Source organism: Triturus cristatus, chromosome 12, assembly GCF_964204655.1.
Source record: "Triturus cristatus chromosome 12, aTriCri1.1, whole genome shotgun sequence".
NCBI classification, from domain to species: domain Eukaryota; kingdom Metazoa; phylum Chordata; class Amphibia; order Caudata; family Salamandridae; genus Triturus; species Triturus cristatus.
Window position 1 is genome coordinate 397,932,236 of NC_140595.1, and position 27,704 is coordinate 397,959,939.

Consider the following 27,704-nt stretch of genomic DNA (forward strand, 5'->3'; position numbering starts at 1 on the left):
GCACTCACCTACTCGGCTGGTTCTTGCTGTTCACCGCTACACTCCGGCCACTGCTTCGGCGTTCCCCCTCCTTTCGGCGTACGTGCAGCCTTCTTCTGTTCCTGCTCCGTAATCCAACCGCGTTCACCGTTGTCGGATCGCTTATCTCACTCCAACCGGCTCACTTCCCCAACCAACGGCGCTCTAAGACGGTGCGCTGTGAACACGGCCGAGACCAGCCATCATTGAATTTGCAGCGGTTTTCCTTTCGGATTTATTTCACACGCACTCACGGGTTTCCAATTAACTTACTCTCGTTTATTTTACAGCAAAGTAGCCGACAACAAACCCTACGCGTTTCAGTCTCTTCCTAGACCTTTTTCACGGGTAACCAGAGCTGATGTCAATGCCATTATTTAAAACACAAAACTTTTTTTTAATAATTTTCACTGTTTTGTAAAAATTTACCAAAAAAAAGTGCACTACAAGTACCAGAATGCTAAGCGCCAAGATACCAGGAAATGATGTAATGAAAATTGTCTTTTAAATAATGGTGTTGACATCAGCTCTGGTTACCCATGAAAAAGGTCTAGGGAGAGACTGAAACGCGTAGGGTTTGCTGTCGGCTACATTGCTGTAAAATAAACGAGAGTAAGTTAATTGGAAACCCGTGAGTGCGTGTGAAATAATTCCGAAAGGAAAACCGCTGCAAATATATATATATATATATATATATATATATATATATATATATTACCTACTGGCGGTCGCCAGTAGGTAGTTATAGTTAGGACCACGTTTCCATAGGAAATCCGCAACATTCTATTTTGAATAACTTTGGCGCCGGTCGACGAATCCTCGCGAATTTTTCAAAATAGGTGGGGCGCTACGCTCCGCTCCTACCCTGAAAGTCTCGGGGGGATTCGTCAAGCGGGCGCGGAGATAAAAGGGGGGTCCCAAAACGCGTTTTTCCCATGCATTTTTCCATAGGACCTTTAGACAGGGCTACAGCCCGAAGGGCTGAACAGAATTACTAGAAATTTGGCAGAGAGGTAGTCCTCAGGTCAAGGAAGTGCCTTTTGTAGGTTTGGTGTAAATCTGTTCAGTAGATTCTGAGAAAATAGCCGTTAAATCAATATATATATCTGAGCCAGCTTACGGTGCGCTTACGGTACGCTTACCGTACACGTACGGTGGCGTGCGCGAGCGCGATTCTGATTGGCTCTTAGATCTAAGTAAACATTCGAATCGGCCGAAACCAGGAAGCGGCGGCCGCCATTTTCTCTCTCGCACGGAGAGTGATTTTTAAAATATAAAGCTCAAAAACATGTAAAGGGGCTGTTTAGACAGCTCCCACACACATAGCCATGTTGAGGGAGTCCCCAAAGATCCCCCAAGCCCAAAAACGGAATTTTTATTTTTTCGGTAATTTCGCCGATTACGCTTACCGTACGCGTACGGTAAAAAATTTAAAAAAAAAAAAATTATCCACACTCTCTCCACCCCGTGTGCAATTGGTGCCCGAAGGGCACCAATTGTGCATCGCTTATTACACCTGAGATAAACTAAAATATTAAAAAAAATAATAATTAAAAAAATAAATTATCCACACTCTCTCCACCCCGTGTGCAAATGGTGCCCGAAGGGCACCATTTGTGCATGGCTTATAAAATATACGAAAAATTACAATATTACCTTTCAAAACGAAGTGCATCATATGTCCTCCATGTGCGCACGGTGCGCGAAGCGCATCGTGCGTACATGGCCCATCTAGCGTAACGTGGGCATGCGGTGCGCGTAGCACACCGCGTACCCACCGTGCGTGCACGGCACTAACTGCATAAAGTGGGCGCGCGGTGCGCGTAGCGCACCGCGTGCTCACTGTGCGCGCACGGTGCGCGCACGGAACGAACTGCGTTAAGTGGGCGCGCACGCCACGAATGGCGTAAAGTAACTTAGCATTTAAAAAACCGTACAAATTCACTGAAAAAACCATAGGTTTCACACACGTTATAGTTAGGAATTAGCATTTAAAAAACCTTGCAAATTCACTGAAAAAACCATAGGTTTCACACATGTTATAGTTAGCGGAAATTTTACTGATAAAAAACCAATGAAATTCCCCCGTTATAGTTAGTGCAGGCAACTATAACTCACGCGACCACAATCTTCTGCTGATGACATATGTGTCTTTATGAAAAAAAAATATTTGTAATATATGTATAGCTAAAAATGTATGGAAGAAGACATGGGCAAATAAGTGTCTAAATACAGTATTAGCATCAGCAGAGGATTGCGGTCGCGTGAGTTATAGTTGCCTGCACTAACTATAACGGGGGAATTTCATTGGTTTTTTATCAGTAAAATTTCCGCTAACTATAACATGTGTGAAACCTATGGTTTTTTCAGTGAATATATATATATATATATATATAATATTATCTACTGGCTGTCGCCAGTAGATAGTTATAGTTACAACCTAGTTTCCATAGGAAATCTCAAAATTCTATTTTGAATAACGGTTGACAAATCCTCGCGAAATTTTCAAAACTAATGGGGCGCTCCATTCAGCTCCTACCCTGAAAGTCTCGGGGTGATTCGTCAAGCGGGGGCCGGGAAAAAGGGGGGGTCCCAAAACGCATTTTCCCCATGCATTTTTCCATAGTACCTTTAGTCGCAGCTACAGCCCGAACGGCTGAACAGAATTAGGTGAAATTTGGCAGAGAGGTAGCCATAAGGTCAAGGAAGTGCCTTTTGCAGGTCTGGTGTAAATCTGTTCAGTATTTCCTGAGAAAATAGCATTTAAAAGCATATCAATATCTATACGCGCGCACCGTGCGCGCACAGTGCGCGCACCCTGCCGTGCGCGAGCGCAATTCTGATTGGTTGTTAGATGTCGGTAAACATTCGAATCGGTCGAAACCAGGAAGTGTCGGCCGCCATTTTGTCTCTCGCAGTCTGAGGGGGTGAAAAACAATGGTGGAGAACGTGAAAAGGGGGCAGAGTGCTGAAAGTGTGGGCCTAGTGTTAAAAATCACTAGGACTGCAATGTGCACTGCTTTGAGATCTTTTAGATCATTTAATGCATTTTTTCATGAATGATTTTCAAAGAAACATATACATTCTTGTAAAAGAAACAATGAAATATTTCGTGCAAATAACGTTGTCAATGAATATATACACATATATACATTTGATAAACACTTATTTCAAACAGGACAAGCTTATTTTAACACCCAATGCATTTCGGGACGTTTCTGTCCCTTCGTCAGGGGTAAGCTGTAAGGAAAAAAAGGAGAGTTTCAGGATCTGCGTGTAGCGAGATCGTAACGTTTCAGAGAAACTGTGGTGAAAAGTGCTCCCTACACCACAGTGACTAGTGTGCTCAAGGAAAGGTATACGATACCTTAGAAGATTTCTTAAGCGTTTCTAGATTTCACGTGTTCACACTCTGAAGAAACAATATCATTTGTAATAAGAAAACAGGTTCCACATGTTAAACCGCAAGCTATTTGAAACCGTAAAAGTCACACTGCGTACCTGTTGTATAGTGTTCTATGTCTTTAGATGAGTCGTGATCTAAAAACGAATGAAAAAATGGTGTAAACTGCAGAAGAAAAACAATAATAAGCGGTGACTGTCAACCGCAAGGCTGAGATTCAAGGCTCACCTATTTCAATTCGTCTATATGAAGACCCGAGGGGGAGCCGGCCGTGGCATATGGAACGTCTGGAAAATGAAAAAGGTTTAACGATTATCTCGAGTTTAAGGGTGATTAAAAATGTCTATGATTCCGAGGGAAACAGTGCGGTGGGCTTACCGAGTCGAGAAATAAAGGAACCGTGTCTCAAGTCGCTGTTATTCTCAAAGTTGCGTGTACTTCCTGGTTTGTATATGCCGGGATTTCCTGCGTGCCAACGCAGGAAATGGATATGGAAAAAAGACTAACGGATAAATTGCTACAAAAACGACGTCGGTAATATGAACAATGCGTTCTTGAATGTGTATACCAAGAACAAAGATGTTAAAAATTCTCGAGATGTGTCTATCCTATGTGTATAAATAAAATTCCTGAAAAAATCCCCAATGTGGGATATGTACCCTAAACAAAAGTGTATGAATTCCAAAAGATAAAAAAAGAGGATGAAAATTGTTTAACAGAAAGGCATATGATATTCAAAGTGTTTAGTTGGGATGAAAGAAATTTCTAATAAGTGAAGCATATTTTAGGAATTAAACTGTATAATACAACATATCTTATCACATAATCACAATAAAGAGATAGTGTACATCAACAAAACAATGGAATCATTCTGCATTGAAACAGTCATATGTACTGGTTATGTGAATGTGGTGCTAGTGTGATTTATTGTATTTCCAAGTTATGTGGTTTAACATAAGTGTGGAGCCATGCGGGGACTGAATAAATTATAAGAAGCAAGCCATCTCAAACTTGTCATTAAGCCCATGGGGGCTTAGAGTCTTAAGTTTTTTAATCCAAAATGCTTCCCTTTGTAATAAGTATTTTGAATTGTCGCGATCTGGAAGTTTTGATACTTCTTCAATAATCTGAAATTTTAATTGGGCGATTTGATGGGGGCAGAGTGGACAGTTCCTGACCCCCTAGCCTTGGTCAGGGGGGTCACAGAAGGACCCCCAAGGGAGAAAAAAACTATTTTTTTTTTTTTAAATCGCGATGTCCGCGCACCCTGTGTGCACGTCACGAACGCCGAACCGTGGGCGCTCGGTGCGCACACAGAGCGCGCACGGTGCGCACACCTCGCGATTTAAAAAAAAAAAATAATTTGTTTTGTTTGAAAAACCTGAAAGAAAAAAAAAAAGAAAAACATAACTTAGCATTTAAAAACTGTACAAATTCACTGAAAAAACCATAGGTTTCACACACGTTATAGTTACGAATTAGCATTTAAAAAACCTTGCAAATTCACTTAAAAAACCATAGGTTTCACACATGTTATAGTTAGCTGGACATTTCACTCGTAAAAAACCATTGAAATTCCCCCGTTATAGTTACTGCAGGCAACTATAACTCACGCGACCGCAATCCTCTGCTGATGACGTCAGATATTACATCACTGATGACATATGTGTCTTTCTGAAAAATTAATATTTGTAATATATGTATAGCTAAAGATTAATGGAAGAAGACATGGGTAAATAAGTGTCTAAATACAGTGATGTAATATCTGACGTTATCAGCAGAGGATTGCGGTCGCGTGAGTTATAGTTGCCTGCAGTAACTATAACGGGGGAATTTCATTGGTTTTTTACGAGTGAAATGTCCAGCTAACTATACATGTGTGAAACCTATGGTTTTTTAAGTGAATTTGCAAGGTTTTTTAAATGCTAATTCATAGCTATAACTTGTGTGAAACCTATGGTTTTTTCAGTGAATATATATATATATATATATATATATATATATATATATATATATCCTACTGGCGGTTATAGTTAGGACCTATTATCCATAGGAAATCCGCAACATTCTATTTGGAATAACTTTGGCGCCGGTTGACGAATCGTCGCGAAATTTTGAAAACTGATGGGGCGCTCCGGTCCGCTCCTATCCTGAAAGTCTCAGGGTGATTCGTCAAGCAGGGGCCGAGGAAAAAGGGGGTCCGAGTCATGCCTTTTGGTTAAATGGTGTAAATCCGTTCAGTAGTTCCTGAGAAAATAAAAAGTAAAATCACATATATGTCTGGGCAGAGCCTAACCACACATCTCATCGTGAGATCTGATTGGCTGTCAGCACTTCATCCAGGAAGTGTTGGCAGCCATCTTGGGACCAATTTACATGATAGCACCTCATTAAAAAGCATTGCAGTTGACAGAAGGTTTTAAGACATTAGTTACAATATAAATCATTTGTTGATGGTACCATACTCATTTTAGGAATTGTGGTGTATTCTAAGGTGATTTTACCATGTGAAAAAGCCTTCTGCTGGGATATCATGAATCATGTTTGAGAGAAAACTATTTTGTCATGCTTTTCCCACAGAGGTTTGGAAGGTGATCTATAAGCTAAACTGAGGGCATATTTTCTGTAAATTCACATTATCTTTCTCAGTCATGTGAGAATGAAGTCTGACATTCCCAGTAAAACATGTAAAGCCAACAAGGGCAGAGACTGTCAGTTGATTCCTTTGTTTTCTACTGCAGCTTACCAGAGTGTTCTAAAGAACAACTAGAGCACTACCAGTCTTACTTATGACAAAAGTATGCCACACCTGAAGCCATCTTGATTCGAATAATCTGGTAACCCTTAAAACATTTCATTTAAAAAGGAACAAAATGAGGGGGTTCATTTTACCATAGAAATTATGATTAGTGCTCTAGAAAGAAAAATTAGAGCATATTTTGAGTGACTTCTCAAATCCTATTCTATTTCATTAAAAAATTCTGACATGCAGACTGAAACATGCACTTTTTATACCAGCAGCAGACTTCCGTGGTGAGCAGTAGCTTTACTACAGTGATCTAATGAGCAACTAGAGTGCTAACAATCAGAATTTATGGCAAATGTGTGACATATCTGAATATCTTCTTGATGGAATCAAAGTAAAAAACTGAAAGCATTTCCTACTGAGGAGACTGCAGTGAATGAGGAAATTAGGACACTTCATAACAAATAAATCTCCCAAGATGGCCACCAGAGACAAAAGAGCCCAAATGCAGCACAAATATCACCCAGATGTAGCCCACATGTAGCCCAATGACAGAAGTGTGCAAAACACTTTTTATTTTTTGTGTTTTTGCAGTTTTATATAGTGCAGACTTGTCAGGTATTGGAGTGCTTTACATGAGCATTGGTTACATCACACAAGAACAAATTCATTTTGCTTGTAGACATGGGGAGATTAAGTGATTTGACCAGAATCACAAAATGTCGAGCTGAAGCAGAAACTACAACCTGGTTCCCCAGTTGCAAAGTCTGCAGCTCTGGAAGTAACACCACATCCTCTCCCCTAAGTGCAACATTTAATCAAGTGGTCAACTGGATAAAAAAACATAAAGATAACAAATAATTTAAAAGTGCTTTGTCGCTATTTGAAAACTCAGATAATATGTCCTCATTTTAGATTTTTAGAGCACTAACCATAATTTTGATGCAAATAAGACCCTCTCATATATGTAATTTCTAAAGGAAATTCTCTAGGTATTACAGTTTTGATTACATCAAGATGACGTTAGGCGTTCCACACTTTTGTAATAAATATAGAATGTTAGCAATCTAGTTGTTCATTAGGATACTATTGAGAGGCAGAGGCCAGGGGCACGGACTCTGAAAATTGAAGGCAGGTAGGAGGGTGCAGAGGCAACAATTTGACCACACTGGGCAGTTTGGAAGGGCAGTGGCAGCACAACAGACTATGGAGGGCAGTGGACAGGGGGGCAGGGGCAACAAACCAAGAATACAGGACTGGCAAGAGAGGCTGTGGCAATATAATAGACCATTGTGGGCAGAAGCAAGAGGCAGTGGTAGTACAACCATACATGCCAACAGACACGATTCAGCCAGGAAACGTCCAATGTCAAATGGGCTTTATTTGATCTGTCTCCTGTCTACAATCTCCTCTTTGTCAATGTAACTCAAAGGGGAAAATCAATACCCCAGTTTTTTCCAAAATCTCCCTCTTACCAAGTTCAAAATGTTTGCAAGTATGGTACATTGGATCATGGAAGGCAGGAGGAATTGGGGTAGGGACATGGACTCTGATAACAGAGGACAGGAGAGACATGGAGCTGTGCACCAACACTTACCCTACAGGGCAGGCATCAGGGTTTGCAGCAGCACACTACACCACACAGGGCATGCGGGATGGGAGTGCAGCACAACAATCCATAGAAAGCAATAGGGAGGGGACAGGACCATGCACATGGACAACAGAGAACAGAGGGGAAATAGGCAATGGTAGCTAGATGACTATAATGGACAGACAGGAGAGAAAGCTGCAGCATAACCGACCATAAGGGGCAGGATGGATGGATCAGGGGCATTACAATGGAACAGACAAGCCAGGAGGGAGGGAATAGGGGTCTGCACATGGAAACAGAGAGCTGGGGGCAAGGGGGCAGAGCAGGAGCAGCAAGATGACCATGGAGGTCAGGCAGGATGGGCACTAGAAGCAAGACACACCATGGAGCGCAACAGTGAGACTATGATGGCATACACACATACCACGGATGGAAGATGGGAGGGGGTCAGGGGCAGCTAGCTGACCACACAGGGAAGGTGGGAGGGGCCATGGCAGCACATAAGACCATGCATGGCAAGCGGGAAGGTTAGTGGCAGTACAATGGCTATGATGGGCATGCAGGGGCATGCACAAAGGACCATGGAGGATAGAAGAGAGGGTCAGGACCTGGGAACAGACAAGAGAGTTCAGGGGAAGGGGCCTCACAAAAGACCACGTGGGGCAAGCAGGAGGAGCAGTTGCAGCACAACAGACCAGGGAGGGCAGAAGGGTGTGGCAGTAAAATAGACCATGGAGGACAGGAGGAAGGGGATAGGGGCATGGAATGTGGACAGGCAGGGTGGAGGTGGCAGGGACAGGTTACAGTCATCTGACAATGCTGGGCAGGTGGGAGGGGAGTGGCAGCTCAACAGAACACTCAGAGTAGATAGGAGTGGCAGGTCAATGGAACATAGTGGGCAAAAAGGATGGAGCAGGGGCATGCACAAAGACATCAGAGGGCAGGGGGAAGGAGAATAGGGGCAGCAAGCTAAGCACAGAGGCTAAGCAGGAGGTCAATGATGGGGCATAGAATTGGGCAATGGAGGGCAGGAGGAGTGGACTGGTACATCATGCTAAATGGAGGGCAGTGGCAGCACATCAGACCATGCATGGTAGGAGGGAGGAGGCTAGTCCATGGATTCAGACAACAGAGGATAGAGAGGAGGTGGATGGGGCAGCAAGCTAACTGTTCAGAGAAGGCGGGTATTAGGACATTTATTGTTTTTAAAATGTGTGTCTGTGCGAACTACTTCAAATATGAACAAGTATGCAGCATAATCTCACTTTTATTCAGGAAGAAGAGGACGTTTGTGACTGTGACTCTGGGCTCATTTGGCAGAAACACCCCCTGACCCTCTACCCCCCATCGCAAAATGCAATGCCCGTGAAATGGGTAGGTGAACGCAGTGTTATATAGAATATAGTCCTGAGAGCACGATTGAAAATGAAAATTAGATCTAGTATGGTATAAACTATGCACCAAAAAGTGTGATTTAAGATGAACCAGGGCGTGAAATATAATATGCAATACATTGTGCGCAATGACAGTTTCATTGGAGAGTGCGAGATAGCACAGGCACTAGCGCGTGTTATGCGATATGCAACTTGGAGTGTAATATGCACTGGGCAGTGTTGTATAACCTAACTAGTCTCTAAAGTTGTAATATAAAATATGTGCTGGGGAGTGTAACGTTGCATATGCACTGTGACAAAGATATGGATCCCAGATTGTAATATGTATGGCATAGCGCTGTGCGTTATAACATAGGCATCAAGGAAGGCACGTTAGATAGGGCAATATAACCCGTGCGAAGGCAAGTGTGGCATGACATATTCACGGGGCGGTGTTACAGTGCACATGGGCTAGAGAGTGTCATAGCATACGCACTAGCTGGTGGAATACAACACAGAGGTGTGTGGCACTCGGCGGGCACTGGTGGGTGTAACACAGCATTGGGCTCAGCCAGGAGCACGCTGTGACTCTCAAGTGAGGTTCGTCTCCTTTCCAGAGAGTAAAATAAAAAGTATTACACATCCGGCGGTGGATGTTTGTTTTATTAACCATGAGGGGTGTTTCTTGCATAGTTTTGGTAGAAGTTTTTGTCAAATCCCCTTTGAATGGCTTGGTGTGTGTGTGTATTAAATGTGCCCGTCAATAGCTACCCATGTTTGTATAAATAAATGACAAGGGTGTCTACTTGGAGAGTACCCACCGGCGGGGTCGCCGGGATTAGGCACGGTAGGGCGTCAGACACGTCAGAGCTTCACTAGTGGTGTAAATACATTCCACGTGGATTCATTGTATGCATAGTCGCCTTTTAATGAATATCACGCAAATCGTCATTGTTGGACTTGGCCCTTCTGGCAGGTTCACCCCTAAAACTTTTTGCCTTTTAATGTGACCTGATGTTAGTTGTTTTAGGCCTCTAGGCGCTTTTACACTGTGTCCCAGTGGAAAGTGCGTGCGCTCTGTGTTACAGTTAGTGAGACTGACCTGCCCTCCCATAGGAATGCATGGGGAATGTATGTGTCCATGGTAGTTCCTGGTGCGTGGGGAGTGCAGGGTCGAGTTTGGTATGTGCGAACTCGTGAGATTGAATGCTGCGCGATGATGTGTGCGGCGTTAGTGTGTCTAGTGTAGAAGTGCCACTTCTAGAAGCTGGCACGTCTGTGGAATAAATGTGAAGTGACTGTCTGGCTTGTGATTGGCTGGTGTGCCTGGCTCCAGGAGTCAGGATGGTTCTGCCCCGGTGGTGGGTGGAGAGATCTGCATGCTGATGGCAGGGAGGAGTACACCTGGGACCTGAATAGGGCTGGGCTTTCCCTACACAATGCTGGCTCCGCCCCCTGTGGTGCGACTGATGTCCCTAGCCTGTCCTGTGAATAGGGAGAGGGGCTGAGCAAAACAAAGTGCTCAGGAACCAGTTGCATCTGGTTCGCCCCTTCCCTGTACCTTGAGGAAATGTGTATATAAAAAGGGGCTGTGACCCCATGTAAAATGTTCTTCTCTGATCCTAACTAGAGGGGGGGGCCTGCCGCTGCTGCTGGGCGCCAGGAGGACCGCCCCTGGAGACTGCCTCCCTGCCTGGAGGGCCCTGTGAGCTGGCCCCTGGGCCCAGCCCTTGCCCCCTGCCTCCTGAAAGATTTTCCCTGGACTTTAGGGGACTCTCAATCCTAGCGCCTTGAAAGTGCTTCCTTTTTGGTGCGGAGCGCTTTTCTTCTCCAAGGATCAGCTTCGTTGTGAACAGCAGCGCTGATCTGCGATAATTTCCGAGGGAATCCCGACGTAGGGATTCCCCCGATTTGTGCCTTTTGAGCGGGAGCCCACCCCGCACTATTGCCGCCTTGAAGTTTTACTTATCGTAAAGTGGGTGCCCACCCCGCATTGTGGTGCTCTTGCGGGTGCCTACCCCGCTTATTTCCTGATATTTTATTTAAACGAAGGCGGGAGCCCACCCCGCGCTTCGGTGACGGGAGAAGAGAGGATCACCGCCGCAGCCCGGCCCAGACAGGAAGCCAGGCAACCTTGGTGAGGAGGTGGGCGGGACTTGAACAGGAAGCAGATGGGAGCCTACCCCGCGCTCCTGTGACGGGAACCAGGAAGCTGAGAGGGGTCGCGAAGGCAGGGCTCCCGCAGCTGCGGTGCGAGCCCTGCATGTGGTGTCGTCAGAAGCAGGACCCCGGAAAAGAAACAGAGAGCCCTGTGCAGCCTCACCCGGCTGGAGCCTCGCGGGCTCCATGTGAAGTCCCGGTCCCGGGACCGGGCGAAGACACCGCGTCGGCTGAAGTACCCTACAACGTCCCCAATCTGCAGGGTGAGTGGCGCTCCGTGTAAGGGTGGTTGGGGTTGTGTCAGGGCACGTTTTTCGGTGCCCGCCCGTGACTAAGTCGGGCACTGCCTGCGCAGTGCTCATTTCTCCTTCCCGCTGCCCCGCCTGACAGTGGGCAGCGGCAGCGCTTTGGGGGCATGTGTTATTAAAAGCTCCAGCGGGGGCATTATTCTTTTAGAGTCCAGAGGGGCTCCACCAAAGGGGGCATTTTTAGTCTAGAGCCCAGAGAGGCTCCAACGTTTGGGGGCCCCAGCGTTTTCAGAGTCCCAGAGCAGGACTCCAACGTGTACCTGGTTGGTGCTGGCATTTCTCCCAGCTGCCCCGTGTGATAGAGGGCAGCTGCAACGTTGCGCAGTTCTGTCTGAAAGGGCACAGTGAATGCCCGGGCCCATCTTTGAGTCTACAGCTGCCCAGCAAGTAGTGGGCAGCTGCAACGTTTAGGCCTGATCTTTTGCGCCCTCTGCCTTGGCTGTCTGTGCAGCCCAGCCCTGACATTTTGGACAAAGGGCGTTCGAGCCCCTGAGAGGCCAAGTTGGCCTGGGGACAGAATTCCTGTGTTGTGCCCTCACCTAGGGTACATGGTTATTTTTACGTGTGTACTTTTGCGCAATGTGCATTGCCTTTAAGTTATTTTTATTCCTAGCTGTGTCTATGCATAGGAGATTGTTTCTCTAGTAGAAATTATGCTAGCGAGTTCAAGGTTCCCTGCGTGATACATGCCTAAGGTGTTTAGGATTGCGTAGGGTGTACTTACCTTTTACCAGTGGTTACTGGTTGTGCGCTACATTTATTATTTGTTCTACATTTCTACAGTTACAATTGGTGATTTGTGCTAATTCTGACAGTGGTCCATGTGGCCCTGACTTGTGTAAATAGTCCCCTGTAAATTCTGCCCAGTGTCAGTTGGCACAGTGTAAATTGCGTGAATGTTATCTAATGTGTTTTGGTATAATAGTTGGGAAGATGTGCTTGTAAAATGTTACAAAGCATTCCCCATTCTGTCCTATAGGGCAAGATAGCCTTTCAATAGTGAAAAACGATATTGGCAGTATTTCACTATCAGGGCATGTTACATACATCAGTACGTGTCCTACCTTTCACATACACTGCACCCTGCCCAGGAGGGTACCTTGGGCATACCCTAGGGGTGTCCTATATGTAAGAAAAGGTAAGGCTACGGCCTGGCAAGTGGGTGCACTTGCCAAGTCGACATGGCAGTTAAACTGCGCACAGGCACTGTAGCGGTAGGATTGAGACATATTTTCAGGGCTACTCATGTGGGTGGCACAATCAGTGCTGCAGGCCCTCTAGTGCATTTGATTTACTAGCCCTGGCACACTTTGTGCCTTTTACTAGGGACCTACTAGTCAATCAAATATGCCATCAGGGAGAACCAATTGTAATTACAATTTACACTGAGAGCATACGCACTTTAGCACTGATTAGCAGTGGTAAAGTGCCCAGATTCCTAAAGTCAACAGCAGCAGGTCAGGAAAAAATAGGAGGAAGAAGCAAAATGTTTGGGTATAACCCTGCAAAAAGGGCCATTTCCAACACATGTATATATATTTTCTTTAATTTACGCAAATGGCCTGAGTTCAGAAATTTGTTTGCTTTACACATATTTTCTTAAATTTTCAATTCGTAACGCAGCTTTTACACCATTTTATTTTCAGGCATTCCAATCAGAACAACACTTGATAACTCAACTACAGTGCAGTATGCAGGTCTTCTCCACCAATTGTCCATGAAAGCCAGGAGCACCGTAAGAGACATTGACCCTCAAAACGACCTAACGTTTCTGAGGATAAGATCTAAGAAACATGAAATTATGGTTGCCCCAGGTAATGTTCTCACATATTTTCTTATGTGGTAAATGTCTATTTTTTGTTAATATATTTGTTTTTCCAAAGCACAAGCATATTAGATTGCTTGCCTTGGAAACTCGATCTAAATGTCTTGCTTTTTTGTCTCCGTATTCCTATATTGAATAAACCTCTTCTATCTCATGAAATTGATAAGATCTACTCAACTAAAACAAAATGCACCATCAGAAACAGATTCTCTAAATAATGCTCTGTTTTGGAGACTGTAATACTGTCTTCCCATTCATGGTTTTTAGTTTATCTCACCCAAAGGATTGTTCATAGTTGTGCAACACTTAATACTTTTGCATCAAACATTGAATCCTGAAGTTTTATTTCTAGTTTTTCACCTAAATTTGATTTTGAAACAGAATGTGCAAAACTACTCTAGCATGTACAGTTTTCTAATATTCTGTTAAATGTATTGCATATAAACATATGTGAAAGCTTCCAAAATATGAAATGACACCCCTGACCTATCCCTACTGAATTAACAATATAGTTCAATTCATGCTTTTCGAATTGTCCTCAGTTGGTAGCCAGCAGTTTTACATACCAGATAACACTTTTTTCTTGAATATAAAAATGTCACGTAACTTGCACAATTACTCTAGCAAATCGCCATTTTTGATATCTAGCTATGGGTGAAATGAGCAAAGAATGGATTTCCAGATAATAACGTGAATCATATTTCACATTGTCCTTTACACTTATCCCTGAGTCTTTCCAAAGTTGTAAGTCTGGTAACAAACTTGAAGTCCTGTTTGTCAAAACGTGGTTGCTTTTATTGACATTCCGAGGAAAAGTAGCTGAACGATTTCACATAAATTCCATAGGCCTCTATATTTATGTGTATTTGTAACGTTCAATAATGACAAGCCAAACACATAGATTACTGTGACATGATATGGGAAAGCCCAGACACTCGCACCAAAAAGAAGGGTTCTGACTCAAGCTCAGATTTTTTATGGTAATCTTTGTTGTCCTAGGGTTGAATCTAAGTTTGATTATGAACGTCTATTTTTTTTTTTTTTACCCGTTACAAACATTAAAACTGTGTTAGCTCAAACACTTGGATCTCCATTAAGAGGAAAGAGGCTCTGACTCTGAGCATCATTGCAGTAGTTAAAACAGCATATTTGATGGAAATCTTGAAGAATGATGAGTCTATAGATATATATCGAAATTAGTTTAAAGCTTTGTACTTTACCCCTTGACGAATTACTTCTATAAAAGGGTTAGTTGGCTGGCAATGCCGAAGGCCGATGACAAGCTTGTGAATTGTTGATGCGATTGGATCATCAAAACTTCAAAATGTGTAATATGTTTTTTTGCACTGTGAGCCTGAGATTTATTTGCAACACACTGAATCTGCAAGTCTGGCTAGTAGATAGTAGTAGGCTTAACTGCCATTCAAGTTTGACATCGTTTTTTTTATTTTTAGGAGAACTTTTGTACAGAGTACATTGTCAATAACTGAACTGAGTTTGTCTTCACAATCTTTAGGTCGATATAGCTATCCCCCATGGCTTAAAATTATTCTGTGATGAAGTTAATGCCTCCACTGTGACACTCTGTATACAGTCACCCGTAAAAAAGCTTTTAAAAAAAGATATTTTTAAAAATGCTTTTCTTTTTCTTTTTTCAAAATCAAGCCTCCTATAAAGGTACTCCGTGATCGTACATATAGGTGCAAATATTCAGTGTTTGCAACTGTTATTGAATATCTCATAATGGACAAGTAATAATAATCTTTGAAGTCTGAATTCTTCCCAGTTAATGTTTTTGCAAACATATCTAGTGTTCTGTCTCATGTGATCAGCAACATCTGCCAAGATTCTTATTAAATAATTGAACACCATCTGTTTTGCATCGATCTTCTGATGCTCACTAAGCTCCTAATTTGGAAGGAACTCAATGATTGTTGCATATAGTTTTACTCTCTCAAGCGTTCTTAGGATAGCCTAAATTGTGCTGCTCTCATTAATACCTTGCTAATTGAGCAAATTCTATGTCACTACTGCTTTCTTTTATTTTCATACTATGAGGCTCAATTTCATACTTTGACCTGCTTTAACCCCCATAGTTTATATGATTTTGGACAGCGTTGTTTGTGATTTGTGCTTTGAGTGAGTCTCACTGAGTTTCTCTTAATGTAAGGGCTAAAGAAATAGTATTGAGTTCTAATCACCAGTGCCTCTCATAAGAGAAGGTTTACCGCAGTGAAGCAGAGATAAGAGACTTTGTGCTGGTTACACTTGTGCACTCACTTGTGGGGGCTGAGCAAGTAGCAATACTTTCAGACTCAGACCATTATCTGCACACAGGTAAGCATGCGCAGATGGGACCTTCAACACAAGTTAATTGCAGCCATGGCAGCTGCTATGGCTGTAGTGACTGATACATGCCATTAATGTGAGTCAATGGTGAGGGGAGGTCTCTACTCATTCTAGGGTTAAGAGAGCTCATGCACCCCCTCAATGTTTTCTTCTGTAAATCAGTTGTGGCTCTACACAGACAAGATGCATTATGTAAGTAAGAGGGTGTGCAGTCCCTCCTTTCCCACTGCCACTCAGGTCTTGAGGGTAAGCCCTCCTCCCTGGTACCTTCTTGATGGGCGAGAGGGTAACTGAGAGAGGCCCACTATAGACAGATCAGCAGGAGATATCCTTCAAGGACAGGTCGCTGGTCCCCATGTCTGTAAGGGCCAAATTCTCAGCGATCATAGTCGTATTAGTACACCAAGCACCCTCCCTTTTTGGCTCTGATGGTGGGGTCTCTAGTCTCTAGCTGTTTACTACTCTTCAACTTGCTGATGATCGGGTATGGGCAGTCGCAGTATGTAATTCATAATTGTGGCCTATGGGGAATCTCTGAGACCTAAGCTGAAGCAGCCATCATGAAAGCAGCAAAGCCCCTCCACCCATATTTATCTTTTAAACAATTCTAGCCAATATTTATATGAGTGGAATGATGTATTGTATGTGTTTTACCCATATATTTAATAACTGCAATTGGCTGTCACCTGAGAATGGACTTTCAACTTTTCTATGTTGTTGGCAGCTTTGGCCCGGAAATGTCAAAAACTGTAGTTGCTTTCTATCAGGGTAAACGATGCAGAATAGAACAAGTGATGTTTCCTCAAGTGGCCCCAGTTACTCAAAGAGAGGATAACTTTTGTGTGTAGTCCTCCAGGTGCTGTGCTGTTTTGTTTCTCCAAATGATGTCACTATTGTCACCAATAGCAGGTTAATGCAATCCAGCTGAATGTAATCCTTCACTCATAAATTGTCATTATCTATTTCAACATTATTACTTTATAGACATTACTATTCATAATAAAATATGATGTCCTCCACTCAAAGTGGTATGCTCAGACTGCTGGAGGCTTAGGTGAAGTTTGTGACTTTATGCAGTGTGATCAGTTTTTCATTGTGCCAAACAATTAAAGTGAAAGGTTAAGAATGCCCCTCACCATCTAGAAGCATTTAAAACCCACCTCTTCTGGTTACCTCTGGAATCTGTTTCCAAGTAAAGTCTGATTTTAACCCTGCAATTACATTTGTATAGTCCATCACCTCCGTTAACAATCCTGTTAGACTCCAGCGCCCAAGTGATCTGCATTTTTACATCCTAGCACTCTGGGTCTACCTGAGCGAACAGGCCCCTCAACCCTTTTCTGTATGTACACCTACTCTATTTCGATATATTGCTAGCCGTAGTTGCTGCTCTGTGATACATGACAGTTCTCAGTTTTTAATCATTTTCTTCTATTTCTTGTTGTTAGTGCATAGCTTCATGGGACCAGTCTTTTAGAACTAAAACACATGTTTTTGCTTATAAGTAGCCATCATTTTGTGCCTGTTATCCAAGTAAATCATCATTAGACACTTACGTTTGTGATAAAGTACCTGGTAATGCCACTGCTGCTCTAGAGAGATGTCAACAAAAAAATAATTTGGTCAAATAGGTGAGAAATGCATAGTTAATAGAAAAGGAGGAGTCAGTTCATGGCACGCTTGAGTGAAAGTGGGTCCGCTGAAAGAAATACTCATAGCAAATTTCCCTTGCAGCTTGCCCGCAAGTGAATAGAGAAGGTAAATTCCTATAAATATCTCGAGTTGACCTTATACAGTAATCAAAGCTGTATAACTTGGTGGTCAGAATTTCAGCCACATCCGTGGGTTAAGTTAAATTAAGTCATGAATATTGTAGTCCTTTATGCCCCCCCCTTCAAACTACTTTAATGGGTATCATATCCTCACTTGCACTATATAGAGCTGAGGTAATAGTTTGCGATCCAAGAGTATTTGGGATTTCACAGAGAACTTCTACTTTTAAAGTGAATTAATGTCTTCCACCCAATGATAAAGTGGTTAGATGCACACTAAGTGTATTCTTGTGGGCAGACTTGGTGGGTGTACGTCTGTTAAGAATTTTACATTCGTTATCTTGTAGTGACCACACAAAATTTCCCAAATTTATTGGAAAGAGGCCCAAACAACTGAAAGAACATTCAAAGGTCTATAGTAAATTGACTAGAATTATATAAAGAGCTATATTCTACATAAGTGATGAAACATTTTCTCTATAAAACAATTATTGAAAGGGTCAGGTCTACAAATCTCCATCAGAAAGGGTAGAGTATCTCAAGAAGACTCCTTTGATCTCATTAACGTTATCTTATTTGGGGAATGAATAAAGATACCCATCTATAACCCTGTCACTCTATCATCAACTGAGATCTCAGATTTTTACATTTTGGTTAAACATTAATCCCTTGTTCTCTCTCCCTGGAATACTTGGAAGCATTAAAAGTGATTGATGGAGTGAACTTTATTTGCGTTTTCAAATGTAAATGTATGTTTTAGCGTGTATTAATAGATTGTCCAATATTCTTAAATGGACATCAAAAGATTTAAAAACCTTTAGTTTTAAAATATGATAGCTGATAGTGACTTCTAGATGCAGATTCCTTAATTTTGAATTCTTATGCGTCAGGCTGGCTCCAGAAACTTTTGCTTGAGCAGTACTCCTGCATGCACCTTCAGGCAGGTGGATCCATTCAGCTTCGTGTGACATCGTCTGCATCGTTAGCGTCAGTTATGATGTCACTGTCACCTATGAAAGTCCGATCTTTTCTTTCTGAGCTAGTTAAGCGCCGATCTGGAGAAGAGCTGCCCCTCTGTATCTCTTTCGACAAGTTTTGTTAAGGACTTGTTGTCAAGCAAATGTTTTTTCAGTGTGTCAAGGGTTATCTTCTAGAAAGACATGGTTTAAACTGTGTGGCACCTTTCACTGCGTCATGTCGGTAACCGACCCCCACCCAGTCTGTCTCTGGTGTCTCGAGTGCAACCACGACTCAAAGTCATGCTGACTGTAAGGTTGTGGCTGCGAGGACCTTGCGGGAGCGGGCTATGAAGTTCTTTGCAGCCCAGCAGTCGACACCAGCCAGCAAGGCTCCACGGAGATCCTGGTCCTGATCGAAGAAGAGGTGGAGCCGAAGCCAGGGTCAACTTCGTGCCTTCCCCCGTCTCCAGGAGCTTGACCGACCGATTAAAATAAAAGACTTTTATGAGGCTATGCTCTGCGTATTTGAGCAGGCCGACCCGCCTTCGGGCCCAAGGGGTGAGAAGGGGCCCCATCAGATTCAACGTGGTTAGCCCTGGCTATGGAGGGGCCGCATGGATCCAATCCCTGATAATGCCAGTTATGCCAACGTGACCTTCTCCGGCGTTGGACCCGAAGCCTTCGGCGCCCACCAGCAGATCCAGCCCCATCATTATTCCAGACGACTCTGGACATTGTGAGGATTTTTCAGGCACGGGAGAGGATTGGGCGGGGTCTACGGACCCTTTAGAACACCTTGATGTATCTGTAAAACAGATGGATTGGTAGGAGGATCTTGGGGAAGGCAGTTCCATGGTGGTAAGAAGGGCAGCAGAGGTCCTTGGACTGGAGTTGCCCTCCTTGCAGGTCAGGGCTAATGTGACCGAAGTGCTTCAGCTTAGGGAATACACATCTGAACCCTTATTGCGCCTTGATGAAGCACTAACTGATAACCTCCTAGGCACAGTGTCCAAGCCTAGCACAAGGGGTCCAATAAACAGGACAATTGCACTCCGTCATCGCCCAGCTCCAGGCGGCCCAAGCTTCCTCAGCCAACACCCCACCCCTGAGAGCTTGGCTTTGCAGGCTTTGACATCCCCTGGCACGTTCTCTTCCACTCCTCTGGATAGGGAATCCAAGAGGCTGGACACACTTTGAAAATATGTTTTCTTCCACCAGCCTGGCAGTGCAGTCAGTGAATACAGCATGCTTATTGGGCTGGTTTCTCCTACTCCATTTAGGAGATGGTTGCTACCATAGGTCCCAGAGGAGGCCCAGGCTGTACTCACCCAGGAGGCGAAGGATGGGAGAGATTCAGCAAAATTCACCATTAGTCGTGGCCTAGACATGACTGACTCTCTGGGCAGTTCTGACTGTACAGTGTTATGATTATAGGTGTGTTAGCGCTCCAAGGATAAGTAGCACATTTACTCAATTTCTGAATGTACACGATTTCCATTGTATGCGACGAAAAGCGTGTTGGCTGATGCAAGACCTGAAAGAATAAAGAAAAGAAACCAAGCTTACAAATTCTTTGTATCATTTATGCTTACTAATCTCATTGACTCGCTGGGCAGAACGGTTTTGTCGATGGTGGCCTTACGGCACCACACATGGCTAAGAACATCTGGCTTCCCGGGTGATATCCAGGCTAATCAAATGGACATGCCCTTTGACGGATCTCCTCTTTTTGGAGATAAGATGGACTCGGCCCTGAAGCACTTCAAGGACTCTCATGCTATGAATATGGCCAGGTCGCTGGGCCTCTCAGTAACTCCCTGTGGCCAGTCTACCTTTTGTGGCAGTGGAAGGGGTTTTCAGCTGCGCCAAACGTATCCCAGCAACAGTCCTGCGCAGAATTCCCAAGTTGTGCAAGGACCTGGACGCGGCTCATTCCGACTTTGGATTGGAAGCCAGAAGTCGTCTGCCGCTTCTATTTCGCCACTCCAAGAACGGCTGGCGGAGGCTCATCTAACATTAATCCAAGAGGAAGCTAAAGCTCTCCAAGCCAAGGTGGCTATAGAGAGGGTTCCGATTTCAGAAGTAGGCAGTGATTTCTATTCTTGCTACTTTCTGATTCCAAAGAACAACAAAGGGTTGCGGTCCATTTTAGATCTTCGGACTTTCAATCCCTTCTTCAAAAAGGAAAAGTTCAAGATGCTCACGTTGGTTCAAGTCTTGTCTGCCCTAGAACAAGAAGACTGGCTAATAGCGTTGGATTCGCAGGATGAAATTAAATGAAGAATTTCTAAAGCGCGACATAACCCGGAGGTCTCTAGGCGCTGAAAACACTAGAAGGCAGTTATTCCCATAGTAATGTTACTGGTAAAGCCAGGTTTTTAAGCGCTTCCTAAACTGTAGCCAGTTGTGTTAGTTTTTCAGGGAGGTGGGCAAGGAGTTCCAGAGTTTAGTGGTGGTATAGGAGAAGCTTTTGCCTCCCCATTTTGCTTTTAAGATCTTGAGGATGGCAAGATTGCCACCATTAGCAGATGTTTGTGATCTGCCTGAGATGTAGGGTTTAAGGAGTAGTGATGTTCACATCCCCTTTCTGCCAGGCCACAGACATCACCTGCGGTTCAAGGTAGGCCACGAGCACTTTCAGTTTACTATGCTGCCTTTTGGCCTTGCCAGCACCCCACAGGTGTTAACATAAGTGATGGCGGTGGTTGCATCTCCTCTGCACAAGCTAGGGTTTTCAGTCTTCCCCTACCTCGACGACTTGCCTTTGAAGGCGTCCTTGCCCCAAGCTGTTGTTTTTCACCTTCAGACTATTGCGAACCTCCTGCATTCACTGGGGTTCCCTATAAACATGCCAAAGTCACATCTGACTCCTTCTCGGGTGCTCCCTTTCATTGTACCTGTTCTGGACAAAGTGCAGTTTCTGGCTTATCCTCCCGAGCAGCAAGTCTGGGATATTCAGGTTATGATATTGAAGTTTCAGCCTCTATCCTGGATTTCGTGAGACTAACTCTGAGGCTACTGGGTCTCGTAGCACCCTGCATCCTGTTGGTAAAACACGCCAGATGCATATGCGGGCTCTGCATTTGGACCTGAAGTTCCAGCGGTTGAAGCATCAGGGGAATCTTTCTGACATTGTCCAGGTCTTAGAGGTAACTGCAAAAGACCTGTAGTGATGGTTGACGAAATACGATGGGTCAGAGGCAGGTCCCTCTCCGTTCCCCAGCCAGAGTTGACTGTAGAGACGGAAGTGTCACACCTGGGTTGGGGTGGCCATCTGGGAGAGATGGAGATCAGGGGACACTGGCTCCGGCAGAGTCGGGGCTCCACATCTATTTGTTGGAGCTTCAGGTGATCCGGTTGGCATTGAAAGCATTTCTTCCCTCTGTCAAGGGGAAGTTAGTGCAGGTGTTCATGGACAATACTACCACCATATGGTACTGCAACAAGCAGGGTGGGGTGGGGTCGTGGACACTTTGTCAAGAGACTCTGCATCTCTGGACATGGCTGGAACAGCAGGGCATAACTCTGGTGGTTCAACTCCTGGCAGGTTCTCTGAACGCCAGAGAGACTCGTCCCTGACAGAAGACTGTTTTCCCCAGACAGAGGGACCCCTCTGAGAGCCAAAGGCAGCTCCAGACTCACCTTGACTAGTGGCACTAGTTTCCTGCAGTCCTCAAGTTAAAACAACATACTAGAACCAAAAAGTCACTGTCCATCGGGCCCTCTAAGGGGTCGCCCAAAAGTAGATGGTTCAGTGCATTGTGGGAAACGTAGTCCTGACTTCCAGTAAGTTTGACGTTACAAAAAACAAATGATGGACGGAATGCTGACAATGCAGACATTCTCCCCCAGTCAAGAGATCTGGGTTAAATCCATCGTTCTTTTGCCCACTACGCCACCCCATGTTTTTGCATTTCCAGTAAGTTTGAGGCAGCTACCGTTTTCCCCCGTTTGTAGAAATAGCTCTCTGCTGACCTTATCGCTGCTAAGGCTTTCTGATGGCCAATCCTGCAGCCAACACCTTTATTCGACGCTGCACCTCAAGAGAACACCGAAAAGCCTTCATCCCACATCAACAGTGGCTTCGTTGTCAACTTTTCTGCACTCGTTTCCTCACCAGCACTGTGTAAGTGGTAAAACCAGCTCCCCTGTGACTCCTGCTACAGCTTTTAATCACACATGACAGAGAAGCAAATCCTAAAGAATAAGGCAAAGTACTAGCCCTAGTAGGTGGGAAAATCTATAGAGATTTTAATACTGCCCTCACACACCCGAGAGTGTCATGCTTCATCATAGGGCCGCATCATACACCCAGGTGCAGACCAACACCTTGGGTGGAGCGCAAATTTTTTAAGAGAAAGAAATGATATATGATGAAGTCGAGTGGTGAGGGTACAGTGTAAAAGACAAATAGACAGAATCAACACAGCAATGAGGTTCTGACAGTACTGAAACGAATAGTCTCCTAAAGGAAGGGACCAAAGAAAAGTGCAGAGGAAAGCAAAGTATAAAACTGTCTCGAGGTTAACCCTCAATTTTATTCCTGTTAACCTCGGGCAGGGTTAAAATAAATGATATGGGGTATCAAGGGCAGGTAACGACCCCGTAATCCCCACTGCTAAAACCAACATGTTTCTGCCAGTATTCTCTGTGCCCAACCGGGTCACTCTGGCATTCGTCAGGGTATAGGTCCCTTGTTGTCTGGTCTCACCCACTATTTGGGTATGTATTACCTTGATACTCGGGGTATTGCCCCGGCGTTCCTCTATAATGAGATTTCCAAGAGGTTTTATACATCTACAAAAAATAAGAGCACCTTCCCCCGCCGTTCCGGGTTCAGAATTGTAACTGTAAACTCTTGTGAGTATCTAAGATTTCATTTTTCTTAGAACACCAGGAATGTTTGGGGTCAATGGACATCTGAGGATTATGTATTGGGGCACGGTGACCCATTATTACCTGCTTTTAAGGGTGTACCCGGTGAAATAACGAGTCAACCATCAGACACTCGTAACACTTGGTTTAATGTGTATGGTGAGAGGTGGTGCCCACGTGCACAGGGACGTTGATGGTGTTTTTAGTTTTGGCTGCACCATAGACTATTGGTCACTTTTAATGAGTGTGTGGGATTATCTATGAGAAGTATATTCAAGATAGAGAATCATAAGCTTGTGAATTGCAACTTGTTCTCCTTGCTTTCTCTCCCGTTTTTTGTAGATGTATAAAACCTCTTGGAAATCTCATTATATATTTATTTTAACCCTGCCCGAGGTTAACAGGAATAAAATTGAGGGTTAACCTCGAGACAGTTTTATACTTTGCTTTCCTCTGCACTTTTCTTTGGTCCCTTCCTTTAGGAGACTATTCGTTTCAGTACTGTCAGAACCTCATTGCTGTGTTGATTCTGTCTATTTGTCTTTTACACTGTACCCTCACCACTCGACTTCATCATATATCATTTCTTTCTCTTAAAAAATTTGCGCTCCACCCAAGGTGTTGGTCTGCACCTGGGTGTATGATGCGGCCCTATGATGAAGCATGACACTCTCGGGTGTGTGAGGGCAGTATTAAAATCTCTATAGATTTTCCCACCTACTAGGGCTAGTACTTTGCCTTATTCTTTAGGATTTGCTTCTCTGTCATGTGTGATTAAAAGTTTTCTGAGGGAGTCAGAGATAGCCTCGCCCCCTTTCTTTCCCTCGTCTCTCCTACGTTGTGTTTTGACTCCTGCTACAGCACCAAGGACTTCAAGGACAACTCTTCATCTGGACTTTTCGAGCCATGTAAAATCCAATTGACTGTCGTGGCTTGGTCCTGGGACCTCTATCACCCTAACCATCCTTGTGTTCCACACAACTCGACCTGCAAATGACTGATTGTCACTAGTGCTTTTTACCATTTACCAAATAATAAAGTGTTGCAGGACTATTTTGCACTGATTTTTTTTGCTTCTAAAATCCATAATTACAGTTATTCTTATCAGATTGACGTGTACATTTCTTTAAAGATCTTTTATTTCTGTACAAATCTACTTTATTTTTATAAATTGGTGGCAAATTTCTTTTGAGTTATATTAATTACTCATCATCCATGTTGGTACTCTGAAATTCTTAACACGTGTTCGTCTAGTAAAGCCCGGCTGCTATTTGCCACAGTACCAGGACTGAGCTAAGGATTTATTATTGTGAATCCAAGGACCATATTTGTGGTATTGTGAGAGTATTGCATAGTGAAGCCAGATCAGCATCACTACATAATGCTCCACCTTGCTTCACAAATACATACAAATATATTTATAGGTGTCACAGACGGATTCGTTGAATCTATTATGGGCAGTAGGGATGTGTGATGCAAAAACCTTTATGTATTTTTAATGTTTATTTACTTTGTTTCATTATTATGACTGCTAAGATTATTATGATAATTACCATCATTCTGCTACACAAGGTTTATGAGCCGATTGTTCATAATTAATAAGTGTGTATTGCAAACTAATAACTACTGTGTGTGTCTACTGTTTACAGGGGCTGAGTCAACACACACACCTATCTATATGTACATATGCATTCTCCTGGCAGTTAAGACTTCCCCTGGCAGAATCGTCTTTCTCCTCACACTCTGAGCCCTAAATCAGTCTAACCTATCACAGATAAGATTGAGAGATACCTGCCAGCAGGGCTTGGCTGAGAGCCCAAAGAAGCCCTGGCAATTTTGTCAGACCAACCATTGGGGGTGCACAAGTATGCTCTGCTGCCCCTGTTACTTGGGACCGATATTGCAGCACCTCAGAAAAACTGGCCCCCAGTGACAAAACCAGCCCCTACTGCTGAAAAACCAGCCCGCCCTTCCAGCTTCCTGGGAAAACGCCCGATGCCCGCTACGGCCAGTCTGGGCCTGCCTGTCAGTTCTCCCTTTAACCATGGGGAGCGTGACAAACATTTCCTTGGGGCTAGGGAGATCTACCCGGATGCGCGTCCAGGAAATTTGGAGGTTCACGAGATTAACAGAGCTAGTAGTTCTGCTAGCATGAAAGGCTATTGTGAACCACTGCAGGGTGTGGGAGCGAAAAACAAGCATATGGTATTTTGACACCTCTGTCTCCAGCTTGTAGTAGGAATGGTTGGTCCGGGAGATGTCACTCAATTCTAGATGGGTGTTTTTACAAACAAAGATTTATTTATATATGTGAAAATTCATTGGTGATGAAGCTGCATAAAGAGAGCTGAAATTGACTTGTCATCAACATCCAACTCTTTGAGGCTCCAACATCTATCTCTGAATTATAAATGTTTTTTTAGACTGATCAAAAAGAGATTAGCCTATTGGTCACCTACATGCTATTACCCAGAACCGATACCTCAACATAACCTTTCATTATGTATTTAGCTAGCAAAATATAACTAGTTCCTTTGACGCCTAGGAAGCAAATGTACTATTGAGACTAGTTTTAGCCTATTTAAGACCATTTTGTCACATTCTTTTGCAGATAAAGAATATCTCCTTATCGTTATCCAGAACCCATCAGAGTAGATGATCAGACACACCATTCTAGTACCGAAGAAGCTACAGTATTGTGGAGATGCGCTGTTCAGCAGATGTTTCAGTCATATTGTGGCTGGTATTTAATTGCAACTGCTTCTGTAATTCATTTGCTCCCCACGGACTGTTTCATACCATACCCTGACGAAAATAATGAATGTCATTTGTCTGTTTATTTATTTTCAGTTTTTGTATGGAGACTGTTTAAGCAGTAATTATTTTGTGTATTTCTTCTGAGAATTCTGTCTACACCAATAAAACTGATTGTTTCTTACTGAAAATTAAGGTTTTAAAAAAAGGTTAGAGTTGGGTTATGAGTCACTAGTTATTAGTTATGGGTGTGAGGGCTCTTGCTGCATTCACAGTGGTTTCTTACTAGGTTGCCTCTTACATATTGCACCACATGCCTTTTTTTTACCAGAGCAACATTTCTTTTATTTCAATGGAAAATTTGATGTTCAGTCAATTAGAATGTCATTGTAAAAAAATAAAATGTATTAATTGTAAAAAAAAGAATTAAAAAATGGTCTTCAATCGTCAATACATTAGTTTCTTTTGGATGTTTTATGGAGTTATATACAAGCTTTGTCAGGCCTGACATCATTAGTTGAAGAAGACTATCAATCTGCACTCCACAATAACCACTTTAGAGAAATTGCAGGAACGGTTTAGGGCAATGTGGTTTCAAGAGAAGTGGTAGGTCCACTGTCATTGCTAAATTTCTACATCTATCTCACAGTAACACTGCATTACCTCAATCAGAAGCCTATAATACAACTTGCCAGTTCATTACAGTTGAGGAATAGCTCAAAGGTTGGTGCTCTATGGGAACCCCAGAACTCTTTTGCGCTTTTACTTTTTGCCAAATCATAATAGCTCTCTAATGGAGTAAACTGACTTGTATTCATAAACCTTTGGAATTTTACCATGAGTCAAGTGGATCCTGTAACACATCTTATGTTATTCGAAAGGAAACTTCTCTTTTCCTTGATGTAAATGGAGTGTCTCCCTTAATTCGGTCATGGTGGCTTGCAACATCCGCAATGCCGTTTGTTAAACGAGCAACCCTTTGTGCTCCATATGCAACTATATTGGATTTATTACACCTACCAAGTATTTTGGTTTTTCTTTTAGATTATATTCAGCTCGTGTGTTAAAGCCTTGGAAAGGAGAGTGTATTTGGGTTGTGTAAAGGCTTTTTTCAAGTCATTGCATCCTAAGCAGGTATGGTGTTGTAATTCTTTGCAAATATTGCCTCCTAACCTGACCAAGGTGATGTTGCACTTGAAGATGGATACCACACTCTCAGTGAGGACAGCAAGATCCAACTGGAACAGAAATTCGGCTCGGGCACCAAAATAAAAGAGGCCTCCATTAGCGAATTAGGGCTGCTTTGGATTTGTGATGACACACCTAGGAGCTGACTTATATGGTGGTAAGGATGTGCTGTCGCAACAGCGACGGAGTATCCTTACTGCTAACATAATGATCTGCCTGCCCGATTTAGATGCAGGCGGGCAATAGGTTTGGCTACAGCGGTGACTCCGTCACCTCCATAGCAAAACCCTCATGTGGCTATATATATCCACTCACCCAATCAGGATGAGTGGATATATAGCCATTTTTTTTTTATGTGTGTCACTGCGGTTAGGGGCAGTAAA

The 27,704-nt window shown here is 43.5% G+C and overlaps 1 protein-coding gene across 1 annotated transcript in view; it reads left to right on the plus strand.

Moving 5' to 3' along the window:
* The window catches only part of DYNLRB2 (dynein light chain roadblock-type 2), a 92,387-nt gene extending 65,803 nt beyond the window's left edge, over positions 1-26,584 (plus strand). Inside the window, exons 3-4 of the mRNA XM_085640017.1 lie at positions 13,246-13,413; positions 25,991-26,584. Of these exons, the coding sequence (XP_085496143.1) occupies positions 13,246-13,413; positions 25,991-26,034 (212 nt within the window). The 3' untranslated portion in view covers positions 26,035-26,584. The remainder of the gene's footprint in view (positions 1-13,245; positions 13,414-25,990) is intronic.
* Positions 26,585-27,704: the final 1,120 nt, after the last annotated feature.